At 52.6% G+C, this 13,025-nt stretch overlaps 1 protein-coding gene across 8 annotated transcripts; it reads right to left on the bottom strand.

Annotated features, from left to right (window-relative positions):
* Window positions 1–885: 885 nt before the first annotated feature.
* Window positions 886–12,960, bottom strand: KLC4 (kinesin light chain 4). Of its 8 annotated transcripts, XM_070244577.1 has the most exons (18): window positions 12,362–12,498; window positions 12,133–12,240; window positions 11,926–12,016; window positions 10,931–11,212; window positions 9,716–9,946; window positions 7,971–8,052; window positions 7,162–7,372; window positions 6,586–6,673; window positions 5,372–5,473; window positions 4,973–5,146; window positions 4,594–4,693; window positions 4,343–4,395; window positions 4,057–4,127; window positions 3,766–3,874; window positions 3,048–3,188; window positions 2,647–2,762; window positions 2,230–2,293; window positions 886–1,351 (listed from the first exon to the last, which is right to left on the bottom strand). In XM_070244577.1, exons 4-18 carry the CDS (start codon window positions 11,186–11,188, stop codon window positions 1,301–1,303), a joined length of 1,851 nt encoding a protein of 616 aa, XP_070100678.1. In that variant the 5' UTR covers window positions 11,189–11,212; window positions 11,926–12,016; window positions 12,133–12,240; window positions 12,362–12,498; the 3' UTR covers window positions 886–1,300. The 8 variants fall into 8 exon arrangements, with proteins under 8 accessions (XP_070100678.1, XP_070100679.1, XP_070100680.1 ...); XM_070244578.1 differs by lacking the exons at window positions 11,926–12,016; window positions 12,362–12,498 and adding an exon at window positions 12,830–12,880; XM_070244579.1 differs by lacking the exon at window positions 11,926–12,016.
* Window positions 12,961–13,025: the final 65 nt, after the last annotated feature.

Below are 13,025 nucleotides of genomic sequence, written 5' to 3'. Positions count from 1 at the left end.
TGAATCACTTCTCAGCAACTTGAAATCCTGAGGGAGACCTAGAACAGAAAGGTGTCCTTGGTGTCCCCAAGCAAGGTAACCTGGAGATACTGTGGAGCCCTAGGAGAGATGGAGCCTCGAGAAGTGAGGGACCAGCGCGTGGCTGTGGTCTGCTTCGGCTCTGGACCAATCTGAACCCAAAGGTAGAAAAAGACTGGGCTCTGAACGGCCGGCTGAAGGCTGTTAAACTGACAAATTCATCCCAAGTCCATCTCCAGGCAGTCTGGGCTGTGTCAGGGCATGGCCAAGTCTCCAGCTGTGGGGAGGCCCAGCACAGCCCTTGTTCCAGGCACCCCCCCACCCCCACCCCCAGCGCCACCACCCCCACATTCTTTCTTTGTTGTGAAAGCAGCAAGGGGTGTAGGAGGCGGGTCAGGAGGAGTCAAGCTTTAGAAGATGGGCCCCAGCTGCTGCTCAGGCCTCCAGGATATGCTGAGAAGGGATGGATAGTGAATGCCTGGTCCCCCTCTAGCTCCGGAGGGCCCCCCCAGGCCTGCTTAGACCTCCCTTCCCCCAAGCAGCTGGGAGGAGGAGGGGCAGCCACAGAGGGCCTCACAGGCCAGGAGCAGTGGCGCCAGGACTCCAGGGTCCTGCCACATGGCCACCACATGTCCCTGACAACCCAGTCCACAGCACCTTCTCCTTGGGTTGTGGGCCTCCTCCCCCATCCCCCAGATGCCTTCCTGATGGCCCTGCTGGAGAGGATACAACAGGGGAAGGAAGAGAGGAGAGATCCAAGAATCAACACTCCTCCTATGCCCTATCCATCAATGCCCCTCACCCTTCTGTGAAGGGCCCCAACACAACCCGTGCTTCCTACCCTCTTCAATCAGGACTCAAGTGGCAGACTGGTTACCTGATTCTTTTATTTAAGAAAAGTGAAATACATGGACCTGAAGTGAGGCAGCCGAGGGAACAAGAGAGGCCAGAGCAAGGCAGCTTGGCTGGCCAGCCCCAAACCCTCTGACAGAAAAGCCAGCAGCAGGCTGCATCTCTGAGGTGCGTACCTGCTCCTTACCCACCTTGGGAGCCTTAGAGCTAGCTACTCTAGAGGACCACAGGGTGGGGAAAGGACATCCTGAGGGTCCTTCCTGGGGGGGATTCCTGAGGAGGGAGCCAAGACCCTAAGGGCAGCAGCAAATCTTCTGGTTAACTGCTCCCCCTTCACTGTCCCACCTTGGGGTTGGAAGAGCCAGGAGCAATAGGGAATGCTGTAAGGGCTGTGGGGGGACCCAGCAGACCTGGGGGGGTGGGTTGATTGTCAGCTGCTTGAAGAGAGGTCCATAGTGCTGGCACTGAGACCCCGGGAGACCTGAAACAGACAATACCATGCCATCAGCCCAGGCACCTCAGCCTCCCAAAGACTGTCCGCTGGAGTCTGTCCATCTCATGGCTGCAATCTACCTCTGGACCTAGGATGGAACCTGTAACCTCAACCCCAAGCTCTAGGGCTTTGTTTAGCCTTTGCTAGGGTTTTCTAGAAGACAATGCTCTGGTGGAGAAATACCTGGAAGAGCCACATGAATACTGGCATATACTTTGAATGTGTTGATACAGTTGGTTATTTCCTCTTAAAATATCATTACTGTTTTCTCAAATAGAGATGATTTAATACTTTTTTTCTTTTGCCCTTCTCATCTACTATGAGTGCCCAGGGTGAGGAGTATGATGGCTGCAGGAAGAAGAGCAATTAGTATCCCCAAATTATTCTGTGTGTGTGTGTGAGGAAGATTGGCCCTGAGCTAACATCTGTGCCAAGCTTTCTCTATTTTGTATATGGGATGCTGCCACAGCCTGGCTTGATGAGCGGTGTGTAGGTCCATGCCCAGGATCTGAACCCATGAACTCCAGGCTGCCAAAGCAGAGCACACAAACTTAACCACTACACCGCTGGGTCGGCCGCTCCCCAAATCCTTCTTGAATTAGTCATAATTCCAAAGTACCAGTTTAGAGAACATCAATTCCTGTTCCCCTCTTGGTTAATTTATTTGCCACTATCTCTGGCCCGAAACTGTTCCCTGGTGGTCACCACCCCCAACGAGTTGGCTGTCCAATTGCTGTCTGCCCAACTCCAATTCCCTGGCTAGAGTCTTCATCCCAGATGACTCTCCCCTCTTCCCTAACTCCTGCTGGGCTGGCTCTGTGGCTGTCCTTTCTCACCCACCCACATGCTCACAGCACTACTCTTACCTGGAGGGGTGCTGAATTGGGTTGGTTCAGATAGTTTAAGGAGGCTGCCCGCTTCATGTTGCTGCTGCAATGGAAAAAGAAAGAACTGAGGCCTCTTCTCTTCCCCATGAGTGGCTCTAAAGCTCTGGGCCCCTTGCACACTGCCACAGAGAATCAAATCACTGACTCCCTACCATCCGACGGCCCCAACACATAAACACACACACACTCTTATCTTCATCAGTAACCAGCATCTCCTCAGGTATTTGTTTTCCCCCTGGGGCACCCATTTTTCCCAAACTCTCTCTCTGTGGCCATGCCATTGACTTCCTCCATGTTTCTCTCCAACAAACTTCTCCTCCAGAGAAGAGGAGCCAAGAGGAGCTGGAGGCAAGGGCTTACTTGCCTGCTGTGCCATATCTCAGTCTCACTGTGTACCTGGAGGGCCGAGGCTCAGTCCCTTGGAGCTTCCTCACCAGGAGTTCGCTGCTTCTACGAAGGACATCCCGAATCTTGCCCAGAGAGCCACTCCTCTGCAGAGTCCCACTGCCATCCTGGCAGAGAGGGATAGGGAACAAAAGCTAAGGGGATCCCACACAGACTGGCTTCTGAGTCTACTCCTGCCATTTATTCTGCACACATCTCCCCTCCCCCAAAAAGCCCTGCGAGTGAAAACAAGAGCCCTGACGATAGCTGGCTTGCAGAGATGCCCCTGAGAGGTTTAGGGTCACTGGAATGGGGACAACATGCCCTCATGTCCTGCCTGGACAGGCTCAGAGCCTCTCACCACCACCAGCAGGACGGGGCAGGACAGACCAAGGGGCAATAACCAGACTTACCCCTGACCACTCCACAGCCACAGAGGCATCTTCACCTCCCTCGAATTTCACACTGCCCCCAGAGCCCTCCTGGGAGGTTCTTCCACTGTCACCCTCCCCAAGCAGCTCAGCCACCTTGGTCTGGCTGATAGGGTCAGTGCCCTGGAAGGAAAAGGAAGGAGCTGGGACTTCCCACTCCCGAACTCCTCAGGATGGGGCTTTCGAAGTTTTTTTCACCATCGGCCACAGCAAGGAAAACATTTTTCCTTGTGATGTCCCAGTACATACATCCTGGAATGATACTCACCCTTTCTATTTGCAATGCATTCCTACATATAGATACATGTATGTTTTTAGCCATGGCCCACACTGAATTGATTTCATGACCCACTGAGTCAAGACCAGCAATTTGAGAAACTCTGACTTAGGGCTCCTCTCACCCTCAACCCCCTCACCTACACCCCCCATGCCCCTCCTCAGTAGATTCTGTGAAAGAGCAGGGCTTCCCTTCTAATAGTCCATTTAGTGAAGTGAAACTTGGAGTCTTGACCTCAAAGAGCAGATGGAGGGTAAGAACACACTTAAAAACAACCATAACCACAAGAGTGTCTCACCTTCCTTTCTCTGTCTTCCTCTTCAGCCTCTCCTCTTGTTCTTCAAAGACTCACAAGAAGCCTCAGTGGTCCCCCATCCCCAGGGCCCTACCCTCCGGGCCCTCCTTCCCCTCCTAGTCTCTGACCTGTTTCCGGGAACGCAGGGCACATTCCTCCAGGGTCTCAGCTGCCTCCAGCTTTCCCTGGCGCCTGTACAGAGCTCCTAGGTTTCTCAGAGTAGTGTTCACTGTGGGGCTATGGGGGGTGAGACCAGGGAAGGAAGTGAGGATGGGTTCAGAAAAGAAATAGGAGAGAGCTGGAGCAGAGCTAAGGTGGAGGGAAAGTCAAAGGGAAGGAGGGATAAGGTCCAGGAGGCCAGGATCAGGGATTGGATGGAGAACATCGGAGGCCAAACCAGCTTCTCACTGGCTGCTCACCTGCTCACTTTGCAGGCCTTGTACCAGCCTCCATACTCAGCGTAGGGTGTGCCACCCTCACGATGCCGGCTCTGCAGGAGGACAGAGAGGGAGGGGAAGCCAGAGATGAAAGAACAGAGATGCTGGGGTGCAGGCTGGTGCAGGGCTGGGGTGCAGGCAGGGCTGGGGAAGGCACCATGCATCTGGGGCTGGTGCTCGGGTGGGAAGTAAGGAGCTGGGCTAGTGCCAGGAGTAAGACAGAGGCCCTGGTTGCCTCGTGCTCCCCAGGCTGGCCCCCTGCACTCACTTTGCTCATCTCCTCCCGCTCCTCTGCATGCATCCAGATGGGCTTGTGGTCGTCTGGAGGTGATACATGGGAAGGGGTGGCAAGGTTAAAGAACAGAGCTGGACAATATGGGGGAGCCAGGACCCAGAGGTCCACAGGACTGGACTAAAGGGGTCTGGCTCGCCCTGGGAACCACTGTGGCCTAACCCCCCACCTCTGGTCTGCATTTTTTTTCCTCTCTGCAGTTCCCTCCCCAGGCCCTCACCACTCACCATCCACAGACCCAAACTCCTGCACATGAGCACGGGTCAGGATCTCTTTGTAGAGTGTCTCAGCCTCGGCATATTTGCCCTGTTTCAGGTAACAGGAAGCCTGGGGGCAGGAAGGTAAAAACACCGGAGCAAGAGATGGAGACAAGGTCTTAGTCAAGCTCAGGGATGTCCACTTCTTGGTCTCTTTATGACTTTCCCCGGAGATCCTCCCCACACCTCCTTTTCTAGCTGCAGGGTCAAGCGTTCCCACTCCACTCCCAAGAGGCTATGGAATTTCTGCCATCCAGCTGGCATGGAGCAGATCCCTCTGCCCCAGAGATGAGCGCAAAGGCACTGAGGTTAGTGTACCAGACTATGATGCTTCCCCTTCCTCCCTTACCAGGTTGTTCTTGGTCCGGGCTACATTAGGGTTGTCCGGCCCCAGCTGCCCCTCATAGATGGCCAGGGCCCGCCGGTAATAGCGTTCCACGGCCTCATACTTGCCCTGGTTTTGGCACAACAGGGCCAGGTTGTTCAGCTGCTTTGCCACATCTGGGTGGTCAGTGCCCAGGACCTGAAGGGGAGCAAAGGAGCAATAGATGGCTACAATTATGTGTGCGTGTGTGTGTGCATGTGCTTGCACGTGCCCATGACGGGTGAAGGTGGAAGGGAACAATGGAGGTGGGAACAAGGCAAAGATAGGGGGTGAGAAAAAAAGAAGTGAGGGAGGAGGTTAGACCAGAAGACAGTGGAGGAGGGGCCACAGCAGCAGGGAAGAATGGGGAGAGGGCACAGGCACCTTTTCTCGAATCTCCAGTGCCCGCTGGCACAGTGGCTCCGCCTCCTTGTATTTGCCCCTTTTGCCATAGAGAACCGCCAGATTGTTGAGTGTGGCAGCCACCTAGGAAGACAGGCCTGTCCGCTGAGACACTGGTGCTTTCAAGGACCTTGAGAATCAAAGGTCCTCCCACTGCACAGCAGGGCCCCATGCTGCACAACTCCAAGAGAAATGGACTCTACCACCCTAGCCAGAGTGGGGGTGGGGGAACTGCTGAACCTGATATGAGGTTCTCTCTGGAGGTGGTATCGCCCTCTAGGGGGATTTTTACACATTTCTGGAGGTGTTTCTTTTGGTTGCCATAAAGATTAGGGGCAGTATCACCTTTGGGGAGGCAAGGATGCCACAGGTGTTCTGCATGTGTGAGACAGCTCTGCCAACTTTTGAATGTCCTGCCAGACATTCAAACACTGAATGTAAGCTTTGACACTTAGTGGAATATCAAGATAGGAGTTATTTTTTCTGAGATACATCATCCCTGCCTATCACATGTCATAACACAGGGAATTATTTTCAGCTCATGTTCAAAAACATCTTATTTCTCATTTTTTCCACTTTGAAAATCTATTATTTGTCTTGGCGTGCTACCCCTACTTAAGGTTTTTTCTTTCTTTCTCTTATCATATACAAATAAATCTGGTCTGTCATTACTTATTCCAATAGTGGATTTTAATCTCGTATCTACCAATACTTCTGCTCTGTCATTTTTTAGTACTTCTTATATAGAATGGCTTACTGGTAATATTTCTTCTAAATCTAAAGTTATTCATTATATATCAGACTACTATATTATATCTTTGAGCACAATTGTACTTCTTACAACTGTTACTATATTGTATTTTTATTTTATTGTAATGTATTATATATGATATTTTATTATAAATTACTTTCCTTGTTTCTCTTTTATATTAATAGGGTATCATTCAATTTTTTTGGAATTTATATGTGTGGGTAGGTTACATTATCTATGAATTAAGTTTCAGGAAAATATCCATTATAAGAAGGAATCATTGGGTCTCAGAGAGTTGAGAACCACTGGATCAGTAGACAGTGCCTGGAAGAATGGAATCCTCATGCCTCCTTCCTGAGCACCCCGAGTGGGTGGGCTGAGGGCAGCAGATGGACAAAGAAGGGGGCCAAAAGAGCATGGGGGAAGGAGAGCAAGGAATACTGACAGCAGGGTGGTCCCGGCCCAGGGTGCTCTCCCGGATGCTGAGGGCATCATTCAGCAGGTGGGCAGCTTCTTTATACTTATTCTGATCCCTGGAAAAGGAAAAAAGTGACAGGGGTCACCCTGAAGTCTGCCCCCAAGCCATCTCCTGTCCTCCTTCCCTTTAGGACAACTGAGGTACATTTAGGGATTGGGGACCACCATGAGGAGTCAGGAAGCCTGATATGAGCAGTGAGAGGGGTTCACCAACACACCCATACCTGGATGCAAAACACTGCCACGCCAAGAGGAGGCCACAAGTTATAGGACACAAGAGACAGAAGCAGAGAGAGAAAGACACCCTCCCCAGAGAGGAGACTGGAGAAGCAAAGAACCTGAGAGATGAGTATTCTCTGGGGTCAAGGGCTCAAGTATGGAAAGACTGAGAGGTCTGGTACAGGAGAAAGCCCCCCAGTGGGGTGTACCTGGGAGGCCCAGCAGGGAGAAGAGAGACCTTGTGGAGAGGAGGAATAGGAACCAAAAGAGGACCAAGGTGGGAATCTGGAGGCAGATTTGTGGTGAGGAGGAGGGCTATACTCACCGATACACCAAAGCAAGGATGTTGAGCATGGTCGCAACATCAGGGTGGCCACGGCCAGATGTGCGCTCCAGGTCCTCCAGCGCCTGCTTGCAGAGCGGCACGGCCACCTCATAGCGACCCTGGGCTGCATACTGTATTACCAAGTTGTGCAGTGTCCGCAACCTTGCTGGGATCTCATATCCGCTGTGCTGGGCGCCCTGGCCACGGGACACTAAACGATCCCAGAAAATGAACAGAACTCCCTCAGGGGACCCTTCCTCTCCCCTTTCCTGTCTGCCTTCCCCACCCCACTCCATGTCTTGCTCCATGGCTGTGCCCACCCCAACCAGGCTCTCTCCTGAGACCCACCTCAACTGCTATTCTTTTGCCTACTCCCTTACACCTGTGCCCATCTCAATCCAGTTGGTTCACCCAATAATTCATTCATTCAACAAACATTTACTAATGAATATGAGCCAGGGATACAAAGATAAGAAAGACCTAGTTCTTTCCCTTGAGGAGCTCACGCTTTTCCACTTGAGGGTCATTCTCACCTCAACTGTGAACTCCTTATTGGGGGGACTTGCGTCATTCTCATCTCAGTATCCCTAGTGCCTAGCATGGTGCCTGGAACATGTTAAGTGTTTCATAAATGTTGACAAATAAGGGGGAGGCTGAGGAAATCAAAGTACTAACCCAGGCCCTGCCCATCTCCAGAGCAAGTGGAGAACTTATTTCTGAATGGTGAGCATCCTGTGTACAGGGGGGCCAGGGCTGGGACCAACCTCCTGCTGCCCCTCTCCACCCTCCAGCTCCAGAGGCAGACTCACAGCCATTGCTGGGGTCTTCTTCCTCCTCATTGGGGAAGAGGTCATCCAGGGAATCCTTGGTGGCATCGCCCTCTTTCTCCTCCTGGAAGGGAAGCAGCAGCATGTCTGGGCCAAGATATCCCCAGTAGCCTCCTCAGGCCCACTCTAAACCATGAAATCACTGGCAGCTGGGGCCTAGAAGACTCTTGTTCATGTCCCTGGCCCTGGGAAGGCCAGTGTCTGTCTCGCCAAGCTCAGGCCTCTCTCGTTTGTAAATCTCATGACTTTCCCTTCCTTCACATCAAGAGTTTCCTTCCTACACATCCTCCTTCTCCAGCCTCAACCTCTCTCCCCCTCAGTTCTTGTAATTATAGCCCTGTGCTGATTCCTCTGTGTTTACATTGATTACAGGTCTGCTCTGTCTCTCCTGAGGGCAGGGAGTGTGTCTGATCTGATTGACATGTACCCAAAGTGCCTAGCTCAGCCTTGCACCCATCATCTGCCACTGATCTCTCTGGACTTAGTGCCCAACACTCACTGTCTACCTTTCTTCCACACTGGGCAAATTTGCTTTACCCCACCAGACACTGCTGCCTTGTACAAACACCTCCAACCCTCCTGCCCAGCTTTACCAATGTGTCCCATGCAAATCATCCCACTTTCCTGGAGATAAACTAGCTTTTCAGCCCTGGAGTCTTATCTACGACACACACCCACTTGGAGTCTAGAAAGTGCCTCACTCTCCACCATCCATCAAAAGCCATCCCAGCTCCTAACCCATTCAAATGAAAAATCCAACCTAAGTCTTACCCACCTCACCCGCCAGCCTTTCTCAGACCATTCCAGCCCCCAGGAACCTATATTCTTGGAATTCCTCGCACACTGACTGAACCATTCATCCAACACTAAGCACTTGCATTGTCACCTACGTGTTCTCATGTGTAAGCCTTGTTCCTACAGCCACATTATAATCTTGAGACGGCAAGAACTCTCTTTTGTAGTTCTTTGTTTTTGGGGTTTTTTTTAGGAAGATTAGCCCTGAGCTAACATCTGCTGCCAATTCTCTTCTTTTTGCTGAGGAAGACTGGCCCTGAGCTAACATCCGTGCCCATCTTCCTCTACTTTATATGTGGAATGCCTGCCACAGCATTGCTTGCCAAGCATTGCCATGTCCGCACCCAGGATCCGAACCCGCGAACCCCGGGCCACCAAAGCGGAACGTGCAAACTTAACCCATGCACCACCAGGCCAGCCCCATCTCTTTTATAGTTCTTTACATCTCCCCTACATACATCTTCTTGCACTGCCTCAGGCAGAGAGATATATAAATGTCTTTTGAGTGAGGGTTAAATTTCACACATTTTGAGAGCAAATTTTAAGAGGATCTTGCTCAGCTGGGCTAATGCTTTCCCTAATGGTAGTGCTTAGGATTCTGGATTGGAATTGTCCAGGCGCTTATATGTTTCCCCCCTACATACCTATCATTGTGAGCGCAGGACTCTCTCTGCCTCGTTCACTGCTGCATCCCCAGCCAAGTGCACAAGGCCTGGCATATATAGTAGTCACTTAATTAAATGTTGATTGAATGAGTGAATGTTGTTTTCCCCTTGCTGTCATCTGGAGTTGGTGTCAGGACCTCTATTCTGCCAGGTGGGGGCAGGGTGTGTAGCATTGCTGGCCCCTGCACATGATGGAGCAATTGTCCCCATGTTTGTGGTGACTCCCAGCTGTCCACCCACCAGCCAGCCTCGTCTGCGCACACTTACTGCCGTGTGCCCATCCTCATCGTACTGCCGCAGTTGCCCCAAGAACTCCAGGTGCTTCTTTTCCTCCTCCAGCTGAGCCACAGCCTGTTCGCTGCGCTGTAGCCGCTGCTGGGTGCCCGCCAGCTCGTCCCGGAGCCACTGGTTCTCCTGGCACAGCCGCCGTACCTGAGCCCTCAGCTTCTGTTTCTCCGACTCCACTGTGCTCAGGTGGCTGGCCAACGCCAGCATCACCTAGGTAAGCACATCCTGTGAGCATCTGGGTAGGAGTGTTCAGGGATAGGCGGGAGGGGAGCCTACCAGGAGGCAGGAAGACTGGCAGGGGCCAGGAGGCAGGGTTGGGTAGCAGTGGCTCTACCTTCAAAATATACCCTGAATCCAATTTCTCACCACCTCCATAGCCACCACCTTAGGCCAAGCCACTGTCAGTTCCCACTCACAGTGAATTACTACAGGAGCCTCCTCCCTGGCCTCCCTGTTTCTGCCCTTGTTTCCTTAGAGTACATTCTCAACCCATATTTTCAATGTTAAATTAGACCACATCACTCCTCTGCTCAAAACATTCCAAGAGTTTCCATCTAACTCAAAGTAAAAGCAAAGCCCTTATGACGGCCTACAACTTCCACATGATCTGTCCCCCACTCGCCCAACCCCATGACCACTCAAACTCCATCTTGCTTCCCCTCATTTACTCTACTGCAGCTACCCTGGCCCCTCACTGAACTCACTGGGAAGGCTCCAGTTCAGGGCCTTTGCACTTGCTGTCTGCTCTGCTGAGGATGCTCTTCCCCCATTTATTGTACAACTCATTCTCTCACCTTCAAATGTTTGCTCAAATGTCACCTTTTCAGTGAGGATTTTTCTGACCACTCTATCTAAAATTGTATCCTCTCTCCATGCTCCCTAATCTATTTCCTGCTTTATTTTTATCCTTAGCAATTATCATTCTGGCATGCTGAATCATTTACTTATTTATTTGTGTATTGTCTGCCTCCCCCAGCTAGATTCCAAGATGGCAAAGATTTTTTGTCTGTTGTGTTCAGTGACGTGTCTCCAGTGCCCAGAAGAGCAATGCGGGGCACATAGAAGGGGCCTAATCCATATTTACTGAATGAATAAATGCAAGCATCTAGCACAAGGAGATCCTAAGTGATCCCAAACCTCCAATCAGACAACTGCTGCTCCATGGGCCATGTGGTACCACCTCCTCCCTCTCACCTGGGCCTCACTCAGCCCCAGCTCGATGTTTTCCATGGAACGGCGCAGCTGCCGGGCCTTCTCGTGCACCAGCCCTTCTTCATGGCCTCCCTGCTGCAGACACTCGATGGTATGGGACAGACTTTGCAGCACAGCCTGGTGTTCACTGTGTAGGGCCTCTAGGCCTTGGCTCACCAGCCGCGTGCTTCCCAGGATCTCCTCCTGGCTGAGCCGGTGCCCTGCAGGCTCATCCCGCTGCCCCAATACCAGGCCCGACATCCTGGCCGAGGGACCTTCCCTGGACTAGAGAGAACAGCCAGAGCTCAACAGGGTAAAGATAAGAAAGACAGGCTGAGCCCCTTGGCTAGAGGGTGGTGGGGATCCAAGTGAAGGGACGAGAGAGAGTACGGGTGACCCTTTGGTTTAACTGGAGAGACTGACCAGGGAGGAGGGAGTCAGCAACACTAAACACAAAGCTAAGGTGTGGGAGAGAGAGAGGGAGAAGAATTGACTTGAATGACGAAAGACTATAGAAGGAACAAAGGTGCTGAGAACTAGCAGAGGGTTTTAGAACTCAGGAACAGAACAGAAAAGGAGTTGGAGAAAGAGCTTGGGTTAGGAAAAGGAATCAGGAGATGAGAGACAGCACTATAGGGAACACAGAGGGTGTCTGGGGAGAGTTGCAAAGGAAAGGGGGTTAAAGCAGACAGGAGATATACAGAAAATAATGCAGAGGTTTCGAAAAAAGGGAAGGAATAGGTTTCAAAGTTAAATCAGGGAAGAGAGGGAAAAGACGAAAATAAGAGCCTTCATTGCAGGGCCCAGATGAGAGGGCCCCAGAAGGCTCAAGGTCTTCAGGCTGCGTCACTCACGGAGCTAAGCCCAGCATCTCCAAACCTGGTCAGCCCTGACTCTTCCCCTGTAGCCTTCAACCCACACTTCCCACCCCCCAGGTGTCAGGCTGTCTTCCTACTTCCTCAAAAGAGCCTTGTTTCTCATCTTTTAAGTCCTCTTACCGGTATACACAGCAGAGTCCTTGGCTGTGGCGCGCAGGCCGGAGCCCGGAAGAAACTCTATTCGGCAGCCAGGGACTCAAAAGGATCTGCCCTGCCCAAAGTCCAGAAGTCCAGCGTTCCCACCCCTTCTCTTACCACTTCACAGACACACAGAGGACCTGACACAGAGCCCCACCCAGGACAAACACCCTCCCTTGCCCTGCTTACAGGTCTTCAAAGACGACCAACGTCCCTCCTCCTTCCCCAAGTCAACCTCACATCCCAGGCCTGGGGAGCTATTCTCTCGCAAGAAAGGAGTGAGACGTGATCCGAGACCTGCGGCAAGGGGCGTGTTTCGGAAAGGGTGTGGAGGGAGACCTGGTCAGTCCTAGCCCAGGCACTTCCAGGGCTTTGTCTGTGTCATGATCACCTACTAACAGGCTCTGAGAGGAGTCACCTTAGGGTGCTTCCCAGACGCCTGATGATGCAGGGAAGAACGGCCGGTCTGCTGAGCGGCTGCGGGGTCACAGGGAGACGAGGCGCTGGGAGTTAGTCTCCTGGGCCCAGGAATGCGGTTGAGAAGTGTCCCAGGCAGTGGACCTGCCCTGGGGCCTAGGGTGGGGATGGAGTGCGATGGGCGGGGGCGACGGGGGAGGTGCAGGTGGACTGCCGAGGTCTGGGTCGCGGGCAAGGACGCAGGGGCCCGACAATCCCGAGGCCACAGAGTAGCGCAGGGGGCGGGGCAGGCCGTCTGTCTGTCTGTCTGGACGCCGAGGGGCGGGAAGAATCGCAGGGGGCGGAGTTTTTGAATAGGTCTGGAGTTGTTTGAGATCGGTCGAAGGGGGTTTGTCCCTCTGTCCGGGAGTGCGGGAAGGAGGTAGCGGGACCTCAACCCTCAGTCCCAGAGGTACCTTCAAAGACTCACCCGCAGTCTGTCGATCCCGCTGCCGCCCTGGCCGGTGCTGCCCCTTTAAATCCATCATGGCTACCGCTTGAGGCAATTGTTTTGACGGCTCCTAGGGGCGGGGCCTGTTTCCCAGTCACGCGACCTAGGAGCCGCCCGAGGATTGGTCCTGACTACACGCAGGGAGAAAAGGAGGTGTGTATCCAACTCGGTCTCG

This window comes from Equus caballus, chromosome 20 (genome assembly GCF_041296265.1).
Source record: "Equus caballus isolate H_3958 breed thoroughbred chromosome 20, TB-T2T, whole genome shotgun sequence".
NCBI classification, from domain to species: Eukaryota; Metazoa; Chordata; class Mammalia; order Perissodactyla; family Equidae; genus Equus; species Equus caballus.
The sequence above is the reverse complement of the archived record's forward strand: the minus strand, read 5'-3'. Positions and strand labels throughout refer to the sequence as shown.